Raw genomic sequence first — 15,132 nt, 5'->3', positions numbered from 1 at the left:
TCCCTCCCTCCTGCACCATCCCTGTACCAACACATTTAACTGCTCTCTCTCCCTATTCCTCGACTCTCTATCACGTGGCACAGGTAACAAACCAGAGACAACAACTCTGTTTGTTCTAACTCTGAGCTTCCAACCTAGCTCCCTGAAAGCCTGCCTAACATCCAGGACCACGACTTTGGGCTGCTCCCCCTCCCCCTTAAGGACCCGGAAAACACGATCAGAGACGTCATGTACCCTTGCACCTGGGATGCAACATACCAAATGTGAGTCTCTCTCGCCCCCACAAAACCGCCTATCTGTGCCCCGAACTATAGAGTCCCCAATAACTCTGCTCTTCTCCACCCTTCCCTTCTGAGCAATGGGGACAGGCTCTGTGCCAGAGGCCTGAACCCCATTGCTTACCCCTGGTAAGTCGTCCCCCCAACAAATATCCAAAACGGTATACTTGTTCTTGAGGGGAATGGCCGCAGGGGGTCCCTGCACTAGCTGCTTCCTCCCAGTCCCCCTCACTGTCACCCATCTGTCTGCAATTTTTGGAGTTACTACTTCCCTAAAGCTCCGATCTATGACCCCCTCCGCCTCCCGAATGATCCTAAGTTCATCCAATTCCAGCTCCAGTTCCCTAACACGGTCTTAGAGGAGTTGGAGATGGGTGCAAGTGTAATCAGCAGGGACGACCATGGCATCCCTCACCTCAAACATGTTGCAAGAGGAACATTGCACTGCCTTCATTGCCATCCCTCTAAAAGTAACCTTTTAAAAAAAACTAGGTCTAAACACTAGAACAAGCAAAATGCAGCACTTACCTTCTTACCACAACAGGTCTTATTATTACATTAGAGGTGGAGGGCGGGTGAGAGGCACTACCTCTGTAATGCCTCGGGTTCCTCTCCTGCGCGCCTTTATAGGAAAAAAAACTTACCCAGGTAAGCTTGCACTACACCATCTTCCGGGTCCACTCCGCACTTTTTAAAAAAAAAACTTTCAAATTTAAACCGTTAAACAAACGTCACCGAGCCTTCAAGCAGCAACTGCCAAACAGCCCTTACCTGCTCCGCTGAGAGAGTGAATCCAATTAAACCATTTAATGCGTTCAGGGTTTGGGTTAGAATCAGGGACTGGCAGCTCTTGGGTTAATCAGAGCCACAAAAAGAGGCTGAAAGAGCACCTGATGGATCGTGGAGGATTCAGGTGAGGGCTGTGAGTTATGGGGTGAAGGATTTCATGGGTTGAGGCAGGGGGAGGGGGTGGTTGAGGTTACAGAAGAGGAGGGCAGAAACAAGTGGAAATAGCCCCTGTATTTCAAACGTTTCTTCAGAATTATTGCTTCCCATCCCTAGCATCATTTTGATGGGTCAACACTGCACACTCTTAAACAATTTATTATCCTTTTGAGAAGTATCCAAAACAGTTTGCTGTATGTGGCTTAATGAATACTTTATGTAAATTCATTACTATTAAATTATACAGATGCAATGCTCCCATTTATAAATGTTAACTATCCAACGTTCTCTTTACAAGTCTGCCTGGACTTGTACTTTGAGAGTGTTATGAACCTGAAACCCTAGTTTTTCCAATTCACCTGTAGCCTTCAGTAGGTTCCCATTTACTGTATACTCTCATTTTGGTGAGTGTTTAGAATGCACAAGTAGAATGGTTGACTCCAATAGCATAGACACATTTAAGGGAAAACTAAATACAAACATGATGGAGAAAGGACTAAAGAAATATGTTGGTAGGGCAAGATAAAATAGAGTAAAAAGTGAGGTCTGCAGATGCTGGAGATCAGAGCTGAAAATGTGTTGCTGGTTAACGCACAGCAGGTCAGGCAGCATCCAAGGAACAGGAAATTCGACGTTTCGGGCCCACGGGCTTGATGAAGGGCTCTGGCCCGAAACGTCGAATTTCCTGTTCCTTGGATGCTGCCTGACCTGCTGCGCTTTAACCAGCAACACATTTTCAGCCAAGATAAAATAGAGCAATGAAGCTTTGTGCGGAACATAAACATGAGCATATTCCGGTTAACCAAACGACCTGTCTGCGTGATAGGTGGTATGCAAGCCATTTATTGGTTTCCATCTAAAAATGAATTACCTGCTGTTGACTTATACATACTGAATTACATTTTCCACCTGTCTACCCATTCCATCAACCCGTTTATGTCTTACGGAATTCCTTTACAATCCTTTTTTACCATTTGTGAACTTTCCACTTTAGTGTCATCAGCAAATGTACAGATTCATTTCCAAAATATTCCTATTTATTTGCACATTTTGCCCATATCTTATTTATTAACATATTTTTATACTTTCTCAATAAATAATTAGTAGATTATATGTTAATCTATTCCTTTTTGCAACTGCAGCATCTATTCAATCTCTTCTGTCCTTTTCTCTTCTGATTTCTAATTTCTTATTAAAATATACTTTGTCATCTTACAACTCTGATGTAAGTTAAACAGTAGAAACATCATGGCAGCATGGATCACTCATTAATCATTACAAGGAGAGCACCTTTCCATATTTCCTTTTATTCTCTAATCCAGAGATGTTAGAACCAATTGTAGTGCTTCATAACAACCCAGGGCAAAATAGTGGCTCAGTGGTTAGCATTGTTGCCTCACAATACCAAGGATCTGGGATTGATTCTAGCCTTGGCTGTCTGAATGGAGTTTGCACATTCTCCCCATGTCTGTGTGGGGTTTCCTCCCACAGTCCAAAGATGCGCAGTTTACACGGATTGGCTGTGCTAAATTGTCCAGAGATGTGCAGGCTGGGTGGATTAGCCATGGGAAGTGCAGGATTACAGTGTAGAGGTGTGTGTCTGGTGGGGGTGGAGGGAGCAGTTCAGAGGGTCATTGTGGACTTGTTGGGTCAAATGGCCTTCTCCCACACTTCAAGGATTCTATTCTGCTCCTAGTGGTATCAGTTAAACAACAGAGGTGTCTATAAACCTTGGTACTCTAATATGCAGAACCTAAAGCTGCACTAATGATCTCTTTGTTGACTGGACTATCAACATAACTATTGGAATCTTTTTAAAAAGTAGTAGTTAACATTAATAGTATGTAGTCACCTGTATAAGTATTTACTAAAAGTAATTAATTGTATGAAAAAAATTACAATTATTTTTAATGTTTTGCTATGCTAATCTAGCATTTATGCTTCTGAATGGTAGTTTAAATTTGAAGAAATGATCATGCACCATTAACAATTATTACCTTCTTTTGTTGCTGCAGGGTGTATGTATATTCTCCTGGTATTCACCAATGAGCTTGCTTCTCAGTTTTAGGTCAAGTGATTTCTTTGACCTCTGAAGTCTCCTAGCAAAAGTAGATGGAAACTGTGACAAATCAGGTATTCAAAACTCTGGAGTATCCACATTTAGCTCTGAAGATGCTAGTTATTATTATCACACTCTACAGTTGGTTGCAAACCTTAGATTCAGCACTTCACAACCTTCTGGATGCAACACCGAGTTCAACAAATTCTATCATAACCACTCCCTTATTTCAGACAACTATTTACAATTCCTCGGGGTTTTTTTTAATCTTACTTTCTCCTTTATCCATTTTTGCTTTGCACAATCATCACTTTTTAAAAATTTAATCTCTCCTACCTTCCCCTTTGTCACTGATATTCCCTTTGGGTCTTCCCTCCCTCAAAACTAGCTCTGCATTGATTAAAATCTTTTACATCTCTAATTTTGTCCACTTCTGACACTTAATGATTGAGCTGAATTATTAATTATGTCTCTTTTTTCACAAACCCAACCTCTTTCGTGTCTGCAGCATTTTCTGTTTTTTTTTAATACAGAGACAGTTTATGAACCATTTCCCTTTCTCTCTTGTTTGTTTATATTCTTTCTTCTCTCCTCTCCCATTCATCCATTTCTTTTCAAGCTCTGTTTCATCTGTGGTTTCTTCCAGTTGACTTCAGAGCAAGTCAAATGCTATCGTCGAAATTCCATTAAAAAGTGCCAGCTGATTTCCTTGGAGAAAGATTCAAGCCTAACAATTACGTGTAGTGAAGATAATAAAGGGAAGCACGTGAGAACGTACAGGCCTAGGGGGAAAAATGCATTTCTCTGTAGGGAAACCAATTAAGAAAATCACAATCAGCCTGATGAAGACCCTTATTATGAATAAAATTATGCTGCTAACTAATCAATTTCAAATCAGCCAGACACAACATATTGGGATAATATAACAAAACATCACTACAAAGGAAGCCTTCTATCTATAAGAGCAAAAGAAAAAGATCATTTGTGTTTGAGGGAAACAAATAATATCAATAAATAAGTAATTGGATGATAAACAGCAGTTGCTTGAAGATTGCTGTAAGAATTCATGGTTACAATGCATATGGAAATGTTGCAAAGCAACCCTCTGAGCCCACAGTCGGATGAAGATCTGCCTTCTCACTTGGCTGCTTTCAAGAACTTGCTTCTTTATAGGTTGACAGCTCAAGCTGGTTTGATCTGAGGTGACAGGCTGTCTTGCTCAAGCACAGAAATACATGGATTTCCTATTAATGAGTCCCTGGGAATATAAAACTTGGCCAAGATGAAGGACAACTCACAATAGTTGTAATACTGATCAGAACCAGCGACTGTGTAAGGAGGCTTCAAACTGTACATTTTATACGGTTAAGGGGAAAGGAACATATCTGTCACTGAAACACAAATCTGAAATCCTGTCCAAGTTATCTTATAGTTACTGCCTTCCACTTGAATGTGCCTTCTCTAGTTAAGATATCAATCTTATTACAACAAAACTGAAAAGCATGCATCAGCAAATTGCTGCAAAAAGTTGACTTCAAAGACCAGTAACAACTACTTTTTTCTACATCAATAATTCTTACCTTTTCCCACTCTCATCTGCTTTACCCTTATTTATCTTACTGCTAATAATTCTCTCAGAATATATTCCATTTACAATCAGAGTGGATTCCTCCTCAGTAGCATTGGGGAGGAGCAGATTTAGCAGTGCCTGAAACTCAGTCATTGGCACTTCCAGCTGCTCCACAAGATAAGCTGCTAGCTTCATCTCCTACAATAAAGAGAAAAGGTTGATAAGAAAAATGTCACTTTGTGTATTATAGACAAGAATGCATCAAGTGGAAATTCAATAAAAAAACTGCTCAAATGTTTTGATTCCTGCACACAACTGAAAATGGCTGATAGGCATGTACAAAATGTTATGTAGTGGTGAGAATGAGCAGTTTTAAATCCAGATGTTTCAAAATCCAAATAATGGTGGAATCATGTTTTGAGAGTAGCCTACAAACACAATCAGCATATACCAAATTCAAACACTTGAAAATAATTATCATCCCAACATCTAATTTTGCTGTCAAAATAATATCGACTAATGCTACTGGTTATTATTAACATGTAGGATGTACAGAGACTTCAGACAAAAGGTAAATATATGGTTACACACATATCCAAGGATTGTTTCCCAGTTGCGCTGTTCTGCCATTAGTTTTTTGAAAGTCCCGTGGGGCATTTTGACCAAAGTGTGAAAACAAACTCTTGATGGGTGTTTGACAGAAAATGAAGACTGCAGATGCTGGAGAGTCAGAATTGAAATATGTGGCGCTGGAATAGCACAGCAGGTCAGGCAGTGTCCGAGGTGCAGGAGAATCAACATTTTGGGTATAAGTCCTTCATCCTTCATCACAAGACTTTTGTGACTCTTGACGGATGTTGGTTGAATAAAACATGGATGTGTGAAAGACTGAATTTAGCTGACGATTTTGGTTCTCATTGCTGATTCTCTTAAATTGGACTTGCCTGCAGACGCTAAGCAGAAACCTGTAGGTTTAGCACACAAGTGTTAAGGTGCAATTTTTGTGGTGGTTTAAGTGTGGTCTCTTTGCACTCCCCTTCCACTCATGGTGTGCACTGCTGTAGCTGATAACACACCACAGGATGAATCAGGGATGGATCGAGACTGCGCACAGGTTCTGGAGCATTGGAGAGCGCAGTGACAGAGATCCAGGAGGAGAGATATCCTCTGCCTATCAAGGAATAGATGTACATTAGCTTGCACTTCTTTCCATTACAGCTAGTGCAGCCATGTCTGCTCTAATATCCTTCACCCAGTCCTCAGCCAATCCAGAAAGAGTTCTGGCAAGAATACCATGATCAAGCACTAATATCTTGCCTGGTGAACCATATAAGGTATACAAAAAAGGTAAAGGAGCCTTTAGTGAATTTTTAGGATGAAAGTTGCTTGACTGCCCACAAAGTTTTGACAAAACATGTCTGAAAAAGTTTTTTTTGGGGTGTCCTAGTTGTCTAAAGACAGTTCTTCACTGTTTCAGGGGCACTAATTGTGAACTGGCAAATATCCCATAACACATGCTTGAAAAACAAATTCAACACTTTGTTTACCACCAAATACCAAATGCAGTGAAAAGATGGTGTCCATTGAAGTGCTAGCCACTGGAATGCTATGTAGTTTCTCGAATGAGAGCTAGCAGATATTTTCAATGTCTCCCAACTGCTTAACAAGCTTCAGAACAGCAAAAACTAGCTTTAACTCATTTACCAAGATGACCTTGCATTAAATACATGCTCAATTGCCATGCTAACTTATGGCTCCATCTTATCCATCTCTTTACCACCTTGTGGACTGATCACAAAATTGTCCTGATATCTTGCTATCATCCCAATGGTTGCCATGCATTGGAAGTCATAAAGTTGTTGTAGTTGCACTGTTGATACAAACTGAACTGGTCCACACCAAACCAAGTTGTCTGCCATGGTAAGTGTTAAGTATTGGCAATCAATCTAGTTCAGTAAACTAACTACCAGAAGTTCTAGCTCTGTGTCAGGGGGTTTGGGTTCAAGTTCCTCCTGCCCTGTGGGTGTCATAACATGTCTAAACAGGATGTTTCAAATAGCTAACCTATCATTTCTTTAGGATTTAACAGTTTGGCGATTTTAAATAGCAAAACTAAAATGTCAACTTCTTTCTACTTGTTTTTTTTTAATGCAGTCTTTTTTTTGTCTCTTTGTGCTCCTGATTTGACATTGAATTTACTTACTTAACCTTAACACTTCATTCTCAACCTTTTGCTACAATGTTTCAATCTTTTAATCTAAATGGCCAAGGAGATACACAATTAATTGGCTGGTTTAGTCAAGTCCCAGATGTTTATTTTCAGCCATGCTCACAATTTCAGCAGGAAGTGCAACTCTAGCTGTACTGTTTAGTGCCCAGATAACAGCAAAATCTAAGCAAATGATAAACAGACAAAGTCTTTTCCCTGGGGATGGAGGCTTCCAGAACTAGAAGGAATAGGTTTAGGGTGAGAAGGGAAAAATATAAAAGAGACCAATGCAGAGGGTTATGCGTGTATGGAATCAGCTGCCAGAGGATGTGATGGAGGCTGGTACAATGTCAACATTTAAAAGGCAGCTGGATGGGTGTACGAATAGGAAGAGTTTAGAGGGATACGGGCCAAGTGCTGGCAAATGGGAATAGATTAATTTGGGATATCTGGTTGGCATGGACAAGTTCGACCGAAGGGACTGTTTCTGTGCTGTACACCTCTATGATTTTATGATTCTAAATGCACATACATAAAGTCAATAGACAAAACATGATCTTGCCGCCCGCCAATGCAAGAGTGATAGTTTTGCTTTGAGAAAATCACGGAGAGCCAAATAACTGATACTGCCATGGCTTCCATTTGACCAAACAGTTGCCTAATGTACTCTGCGACAATATTTGGCATTGAAATAAATTGCTTAGCTTCTCCTTGAAAATAACTCTGTTTAGAAGCCAGGCCAGGTGTCAGTCTGACCATTTCCATTTGCATTTATAACATGACAATGCTGCCAGGGGAAATTGAGCCTGATCTTCTGTTGCTTGCTAGCTACTTCTGCACAGCACCTGCGCTAAGTCAGAGTTGATTAAATAAGAAGAACGTGGCCAAAAAAATTAATGTTGTGTTTGGACGAGTGACAAAATATAACTGGCCCATAGCCATGTTTTGATTTATTTTCCAATTTTCTCTAAAATGGTATGAGGCCGGAGGAGCTATTTAGCCAGTTGCTTACAAACAAAACTGAAATAGTCCATATGTCACATCAATGGGGTTTAAAAGGGTAATACTTGATTGAGTGCAATAAGCACAAGCCATTGCAGTGTTGTTATGAGGGTTTCTGAGTAAAGTAAGGTCTCATGCGAGACAAACTGAAGTCTAGGAGCCCCCAGCATTAGCAGTAATGTGCAATTGATAAATAGTTGCGCAGATTGGAATAAACTGGATCTTATTCACTCTATAAGTCTCTTCTCATTAGACCAAAGGCTGACCACCCTCAAACATACATGTCAACCCCTTAAGAACCAGAGCTGAAAATGTGTTGCTGGAAAAGCGCAGCAGGTCAGGTAGCATCCAAGGAACAGGAAATTCAACGTTTTGGGCATAAGCCCTTCATCAGGAATCCTGATGAAGGGCTTATGCCCGAAACGTCGAATTTCCTGTTCCTTGGATGCTGCCTGACCTGCTGCGCTTTTCCAGCAACACATTTTCAGCTCTGATCTCCAGCATCTGCAGACCTCACTTTCTCCCCTTAAGAACCACACCTTCATAAGATTGGGTTACAGTACACACACCACAAACTAACAAGGTGGTATCACTCTAGTCTGAATTATTATGGTATCACTCCTGAATTGAAGTGAATGTACTAGCTCCAGCAGATCTTTCCAGGAACAACACAATACCTCCTTGGTGCCAATGAGCATATTTGAACAATGTTCACTCAAAGCTGATTGATTAGTTTGTATATTTTAATGAGAAACCAAAACCATTTCTATCCCAATCCCAAGGTAAATTCTAAATTTGCTAATATTTCAGGTTTAATGGTAATCATTTGCACAAAGAAGTGTTTCAAAAACCTCTCCTTTCTTCTGGAGTATGGATAGAGCTGTCGATACTGTACAAAGGCCAGGATGAGATTTTCTATTAGAATGTGATAGTACACTGCCAGGGTATTTCCCTGTGCCAATATTTCAACATGGTTAAAAGCCATGATGTAGAGGTGTCAGTGTTGGACTGGGGTGGGGTGGGGTGGGGGGAGGGGGGGAAACAAAGTTAAAAATCAAGCAACAACAGGTTAAAGTCCAAAAGGTTAGTTTGGAATCACTAGCTTTCAGAGCGCTTCTCCTTCATCAGGTAACTGTGGAGCAGGACCATAAGACACAGAATTTATCACAAAAGATCACAGTGTCATATAACTGAAACAATATATTGAGCGAGCCTAGACTGTTCTTAAATCTTTCATCATTCAGAATGGGTTTCAGATTTCAGTTCATGAATAGGTAAATCCCAGAACTTCTTTTCAGTCACATTCTCGAGATAACTTAAGGTTGTATAAATAAAAGGTTCTCGAGATAACTTAAGATTTTATAGTCTGACTCAAGATTGGGATACAGACTGACTCTAATTTCACACCTTTAATGCTTTGTCTAATCTGAGAAGCCACCTTTTTTTGATAAAACCTTACGTTATCTCGAGAATTTGACTTAAGAGAAGTTCTAGGATTTATGTATTAATGAACCGAAACCTGCAACCCATTCTAAAAGATGAGAGACTTAACAGCAATCTAGGTTTGTTCAATATATCGTTTCAGTGACATGACACTGTGATCTTTTGCTATAAATTCTGTGTCTTATGATCCTGTTCAACATCTACCTGATGGAGCACCAGCGCTCCAAAAGCTAGTGCTTCCAAAAAAACCTGTTGGTCTATAACCTGGTGTTGTGTGATTTTTAACATGGTTAGAAGCAGCATTTATTGTACTGACCTACTTTTAAATATTTTGTTTAAAAATGTTATGACATCTACAAGACAGGTGAGATGAGCTCAGGCCTCTAGCCCAGAGTTAGGGACGTGACCATTCCACCATAACAGCCCTTGAAATATTTTCACTCAACCTATTTATAAGTGTTAAGACACCTCTGAAACAAGTGGGACTTGAACCCAAACCTTCTGGCCCAGAGGCTGGACATTACCATTGTGCCAAAAGGTTAGGATGCTCTATTTATCTGTTAATAAAATATTTTCATCTCTTGCAGCTGGTAAGGGGCAAGGTTATCAGACAGTCCAGTAATACTCCCCAAACTACTGGAATCACTCATCATAATTGATCACTAGGAAGGATGGGTACTGGGTGTAGGAAAAAAGCAGCTTGTGCGAAGGCCAACTGAAAAGAAAGAGGACATTTAGAACAACTTCACTGCCATTAGCATTTTAACAGTGCTCACATCTCTTCAGATAATGGAGCACCAAGCTGCAGAGCTCACAATTCTAGCTGTTTTTTTTACCTCAGGAATATTCATTATCATAGTGAGTGCCTGAAGAAAAACAAATCCAACGATAAAAACAAATTCAAATAAAGAAAGAGAATTACATTTGACTCAGGGGAATTGGGGCAGTCATTTGCCTCAATCCTCGCTGCTTCTCGGTAAATCCTGCAAAATCCAATTGCAGCAGTCAGAGGCATATGGCAATATCAGGTGATCAATCACTGCAGTGCAATAAAGGAAATATCTTGTCATTAAAGAGAAGCTTGTTCCAAAAGGCTAGAGAAACATTTATTGATCTTTTCAGAAGCTCATTATTCTAATGTCTCCAAGGACCCGATATAGTGAAGTGTCCTTTCACCTCTGGGATTTCATTTTGAATGATGCCATCCCTTCAGCAACTCTTGGATTTTATAACATTTTGTCCTCAAATGTGGCATTTTCATTAAAGAAAGGAAGTTCAATTCTTCTGAACCAGGCTACCAATCTGCAATGCTATAAAAGTGAAACAAAGAAACCTCACTTCCTTTTAGGACCTGTACTGCTCAGCGCACTCAGAGTAACACTCAACTATTCAATAACAAAAACCATCACAGCTCCTTAACCTGAGTTCAAGTTATAATGACCTTTACTTTGGATGGACAATCTTCAATCAAGTCAGGCTTCCAACAATAATACAGACTGATCTCATTTTCACCTTGATGCATAACTTTTCTCCTTATTTACCTTCAATCTTTCTCTCTATATTTTAGCTCGTAACTTGATCAGTTTTTAGTTAAACAACTTTGAGCAACAGCTCCATAATGAACTAACCTTTTACCAGCCTCTGAGAAAAAGAACTGAAAATGGTATCACCCACGTTAACAGACCAAGACACACAAACAGAGAGTGGGACAGAACACCAGTGCTTCACCGGAGGCTCATTGATGATGTTACCTAGCAGGGTGACAACACATCTGAAAATAAACCTGCCAGCTCAGTGTGCAAACTTACAACCTAAACTAACCTTTTATTGTGTTCATAGCCATGCTGCAGGACATTGTTAAATGTAAACTCTTGAAACTAAAAGGGATAAGTAAATTTTTTAGTTCATAGACCATTCTGAGGGCATGTCTTGTGTTGAAATGACCATAGAACAGAGCATCTCGCTTACTCTCAATCTAATAACAAATAATTAAATATTTTCAGTGTCAAATTGTGCAGAAAAGATAGTAAAAAGGAAATTATAATGGGAAATATTAATAGGAAGAGCACTTAGATGTGATACAAATAAATGAGGCATGGAGAGATAGATGAGAAACAACAGGCATTCTGGACACAACACACCAAGTTCCATTTGCATTGTAGCTTGAATGTGAAAACATAAAAAGGAAAAAGTTGGTGTGAACATGGATCAAAGTTAGCCAGTTATAACGTTCCAGTGTGATTCTTGAAAAGGTGGGATTGAACATGCCCTAAATAGGAAAATCAAAAGGCAAAACACTGATGAGACAAATGCTGAAAGAAACAAAGGAAAACACAGAAGATGAGAAACAACAGAAAGTGGAGAATGGGAGCCTCAGCAAAGAAGTTGAAAGAGGAAAGACAAAGTTCGGTCTACGGCTGCCTGTTTAAGAATGTTTTGACTGGTCTGGCCTAGTCCATAACAGACCGGGGGATCTTTGCAGGATTTTAAACAGCGAGCGGTAGGTGCTAGTGTCTTTATTTCGGGTGTTGGCTTGGTTGGGTAGACAAAGCTTGGGAAAGGAATGGCTCTTTCAGTCACCAAACGTTTTCTGGAAGTGGATTTGGTGACTTTGGAGGTTTTGCAGAAAGTGAATAAGACCAAGTTGCTAGAATTAGCAGAGAAGCTGGAATCGGAACTGCCTGTTTGTGTGAGGAAAGGGGAGATAATTACAGCAGTAGCTCGGCATTTAAACTTGGTGGAGAAACCATCCAAATCTATAGAATTGGCGAGAATTCAATTGCAAATGAAGCAGCTTGAGTTGGAGGTGAGAGATAAGGAAAGGGCAGCAGAATTGAAACAGTTTGTGTTATGATTAAAAGCAGAAGAGAGGGAAAAGGAGAGAGCAGCAGAAGAAAGGGAATAAAAGAGAAAGAAAAAGAGAGAGCTTTTGAACTCAGTGAAGATCACAAGGATAACTCACCACAGGGTAAAAAAGAAACCCTTGAGGGGGACAAAGAAGTCAAAAAGCTCCAGTGTTTTCATTGTAATAAAGTGGGCCACATGAAATCACAGTGTTGGTGGGCTAGGAGAAAGCCAGATGTAGGACAACCAGACCAGCCTGCTTGTTTTGTTGGACTAGTGAGAAAAAGCACAAGGGAAGTTAGACAACTGCCTCAGAGTGTACAAGATAATCAGAGGTGCCAGATCTGCTTAGAAAATATACATGCTAGGGTAAAGTTTATTCACGTAGGCCAGGAGTAGTAGGTAAGGAGGTTACAATATTAAGGGACACAGGATCCCCTCAGTCTGTAATGCTGAAGGATGAGGAGATATGTACTCCTGAGGATCTATTGCCAGAGAAGGCACTGGTAACAGGAATTCATAGTGAGACAAAAAAATGCTCAGTTATGTAAAGTGAGGCTAGAGAGTCCAGAGAAGAGTGGAGAATTAGTGGTAGGAGTACTGGACAAACTCTCAGCTCCAGGAATACAATTTGTCCTTCCTAATGATATAGCTGATTCACTGGTCAGCGTGCTGCCTACTCTAGTTGAAAAGCCAGTGGAGCCACAGGCAACTGAAGACCTAGAGAATGGTTATCCAGGAATTTTCCCTGATTATGTGATCACAAGATCAGAGAGGCAAAAGCTGAAGCAGGAGAGATCAAAAGGCACAGATAAGGAAGCTGACGTAGTTTTGTCCGAAACTTTCTTTGATTAGGTAAGTGGAACAGAGAAGGAGCAAATAGGTCAACATGCAAGTAATTTTAGCTCTACTAAGCTGATTGAATTACAGCAGAAAGATGAGGAATTAAAACAGTTATATCAAAAAGCATTTACAAATGAAGTGAACGCATTCCTGTGTGTTATAACTAAACAAATGATGTCTTAATGAGGAAATGGACACCATTACACAGTCAAGCAGATGAAAAATGGGCAGAGATTCATCAAATTGTTTTGCTAGTAGGGTACAGAAAGGAGGCACTGTGAGTGGCACATGGGCTACCACTTGGAGGTCATTTAGAGGTGAGGAAAACACAGGCTAAACTACAAAGACATTTCTACTGGCCTGGACTACATAAAGATGTAATGAAGTTTGCCAGACATGTCAGCTATTAAAACCTGCACCTTTAATACCTATTTGAGCATTTCAGGAACCTTTCACAAGAATCTTAATTGATTGTGTAGGTCCCTTGCCTCAAACAAAAAGTCGGAATAAGTATTTAATAACAATAATGGATGTGTTGACTAGATTTCCAGAGGCAATCCCATTATGCAACATCACAGCAAAAAGGGTTGTAGAAGAATTACTTAAATTCTTTACTAAATACGGACTGCCAATAGAGTTCCAGTCAGATCAAGGATCAAACTTTACATCCAAACTATTCAAGGAGGTTATGGATAACTTGGGAATAAAGCAAATCAAACCTACTGCGTACCATCCGGAATCACAGGGAATGCTAGAGAGATGGCATCACTGAAAACCATGTTGAGGGCTTATGGTCAGGATTATCCAGATGATTGGGATAAGGGAGTTCCATTTGCACTTTTTGTGATCAGAGATGCACCAAATGAATTGATCAAATTCAGTCAATTTTAATTATTTTTTGGGCATGAAGTAAGAGGACCGTTAAAACTGATTAAGGAGAAATTAATAAGTCAGAATTCAGAGACCACTCTTTTGGACTATGTGTCGAATTTTAAAGAACGATTAAATAGAGCTGGAGAGTCGGCTCGACAGCACTTAAAAGTATCACACCATACAATGAAACAAGAAGTGGATAAGAAATCACAAATTCACAATTTTGCAACAGGGGATAAGGTATTGGTGCTACTTCCAGTAACAGTGATTTGGAGATGCTGGTGTTGGACTGGGGTGTACAATGTTAAAAATCACACAACACCAGGTTATAGTCCAACAGCTTTAATTGGAAGCACACTAGCTTTTGGAGCGTCGCTCCTTCATCAGGTGATAGTGGAGGGCTCAATCCTATCACACAGAATTTATAGCAAAAATTTATGCTGTGATGTAACTGAAATTGGACATTGAAAAATTGATTGTCTGTTAACCTTTCATCTGTTAGAATAACATGATAGTTTCTCTTCTTTCATGTGTAAATCACAAAACCTTTTTTTAAAAAGTTGCATTCTCAGGTTAGCTGTTAACAATGGTGATAGCTAGACAATATGTTGAAGGTGTTAGCCCCCTGTGTTCTCTGTCTATGCCATGATGTTTAGATTGAATCTAATCTAAAATGGGAGATAACAGAGTTTTACATTAATTCATGCAGTTTTTGAGCTCAGAGTTCTACATAAATGCATGCAGTTTTTGAGCAAAGTACCATGTAACCCTTCAAGTACAAATTCACCCCGCAAAATATATGTGTGTATGTGGGTCTTTGTCTGTCTGCATGTGCGTGTCTATCTAGGTTGGGGGTTGTGAGTGTGAGAAAATGTGAGTGTGTCTGTGTGTGTGTGTATGTATAGTGAGTGCAGAGTGTCTTAAGTCTGCGAGGAGGTGCATGTCTGAATGTGGAAGTGTGTGTGTCTGTAAGGGTGTGTGTGGGTGTCTGTATACGTGTCTGTGTGTCCGTGTGTATCTGTGCATAGGAATGCCTGTATGTGTGTGAGTGTGTGTGTGAGGTGAG

The 15,132-nt window shown here is 40.0% G+C and overlaps 1 protein-coding gene across 2 annotated transcripts in view; it reads right to left on the bottom strand.

Moving 5' to 3' along the window:
• LOC132833403 (limbin-like) overlaps positions 1-15,132 on the bottom strand; it is a 178,166-nt gene that overhangs the window by 6,542 nt on the left and 156,492 nt on the right. For both annotated transcript variants that reach the window (XM_060851641.1, XM_060851642.1), the window contains 2 exons: positions 4,863-5,050; positions 3,221-3,322 (listed from right to left, as the gene is read on the bottom strand). In XM_060851641.1, the coding sequence (XP_060707624.1) occupies positions 3,221-3,322; positions 4,863-5,050 (290 nt within the window). The remainder of the gene's footprint in view (positions 1-3,220; positions 3,323-4,862; positions 5,051-15,132) is intronic.

The sequence above is a fragment of the Hemiscyllium ocellatum genome, chromosome 36 (genome assembly GCF_020745735.1).
Source record: "Hemiscyllium ocellatum isolate sHemOce1 chromosome 36, sHemOce1.pat.X.cur, whole genome shotgun sequence".
NCBI lineage: Eukaryota > Metazoa > Chordata > Chondrichthyes > Orectolobiformes > Hemiscylliidae > Hemiscyllium > Hemiscyllium ocellatum.
Note: the sequence above shows the minus strand (reverse complement) of the source record. Positions and strands in the feature narration are given on the sequence as shown.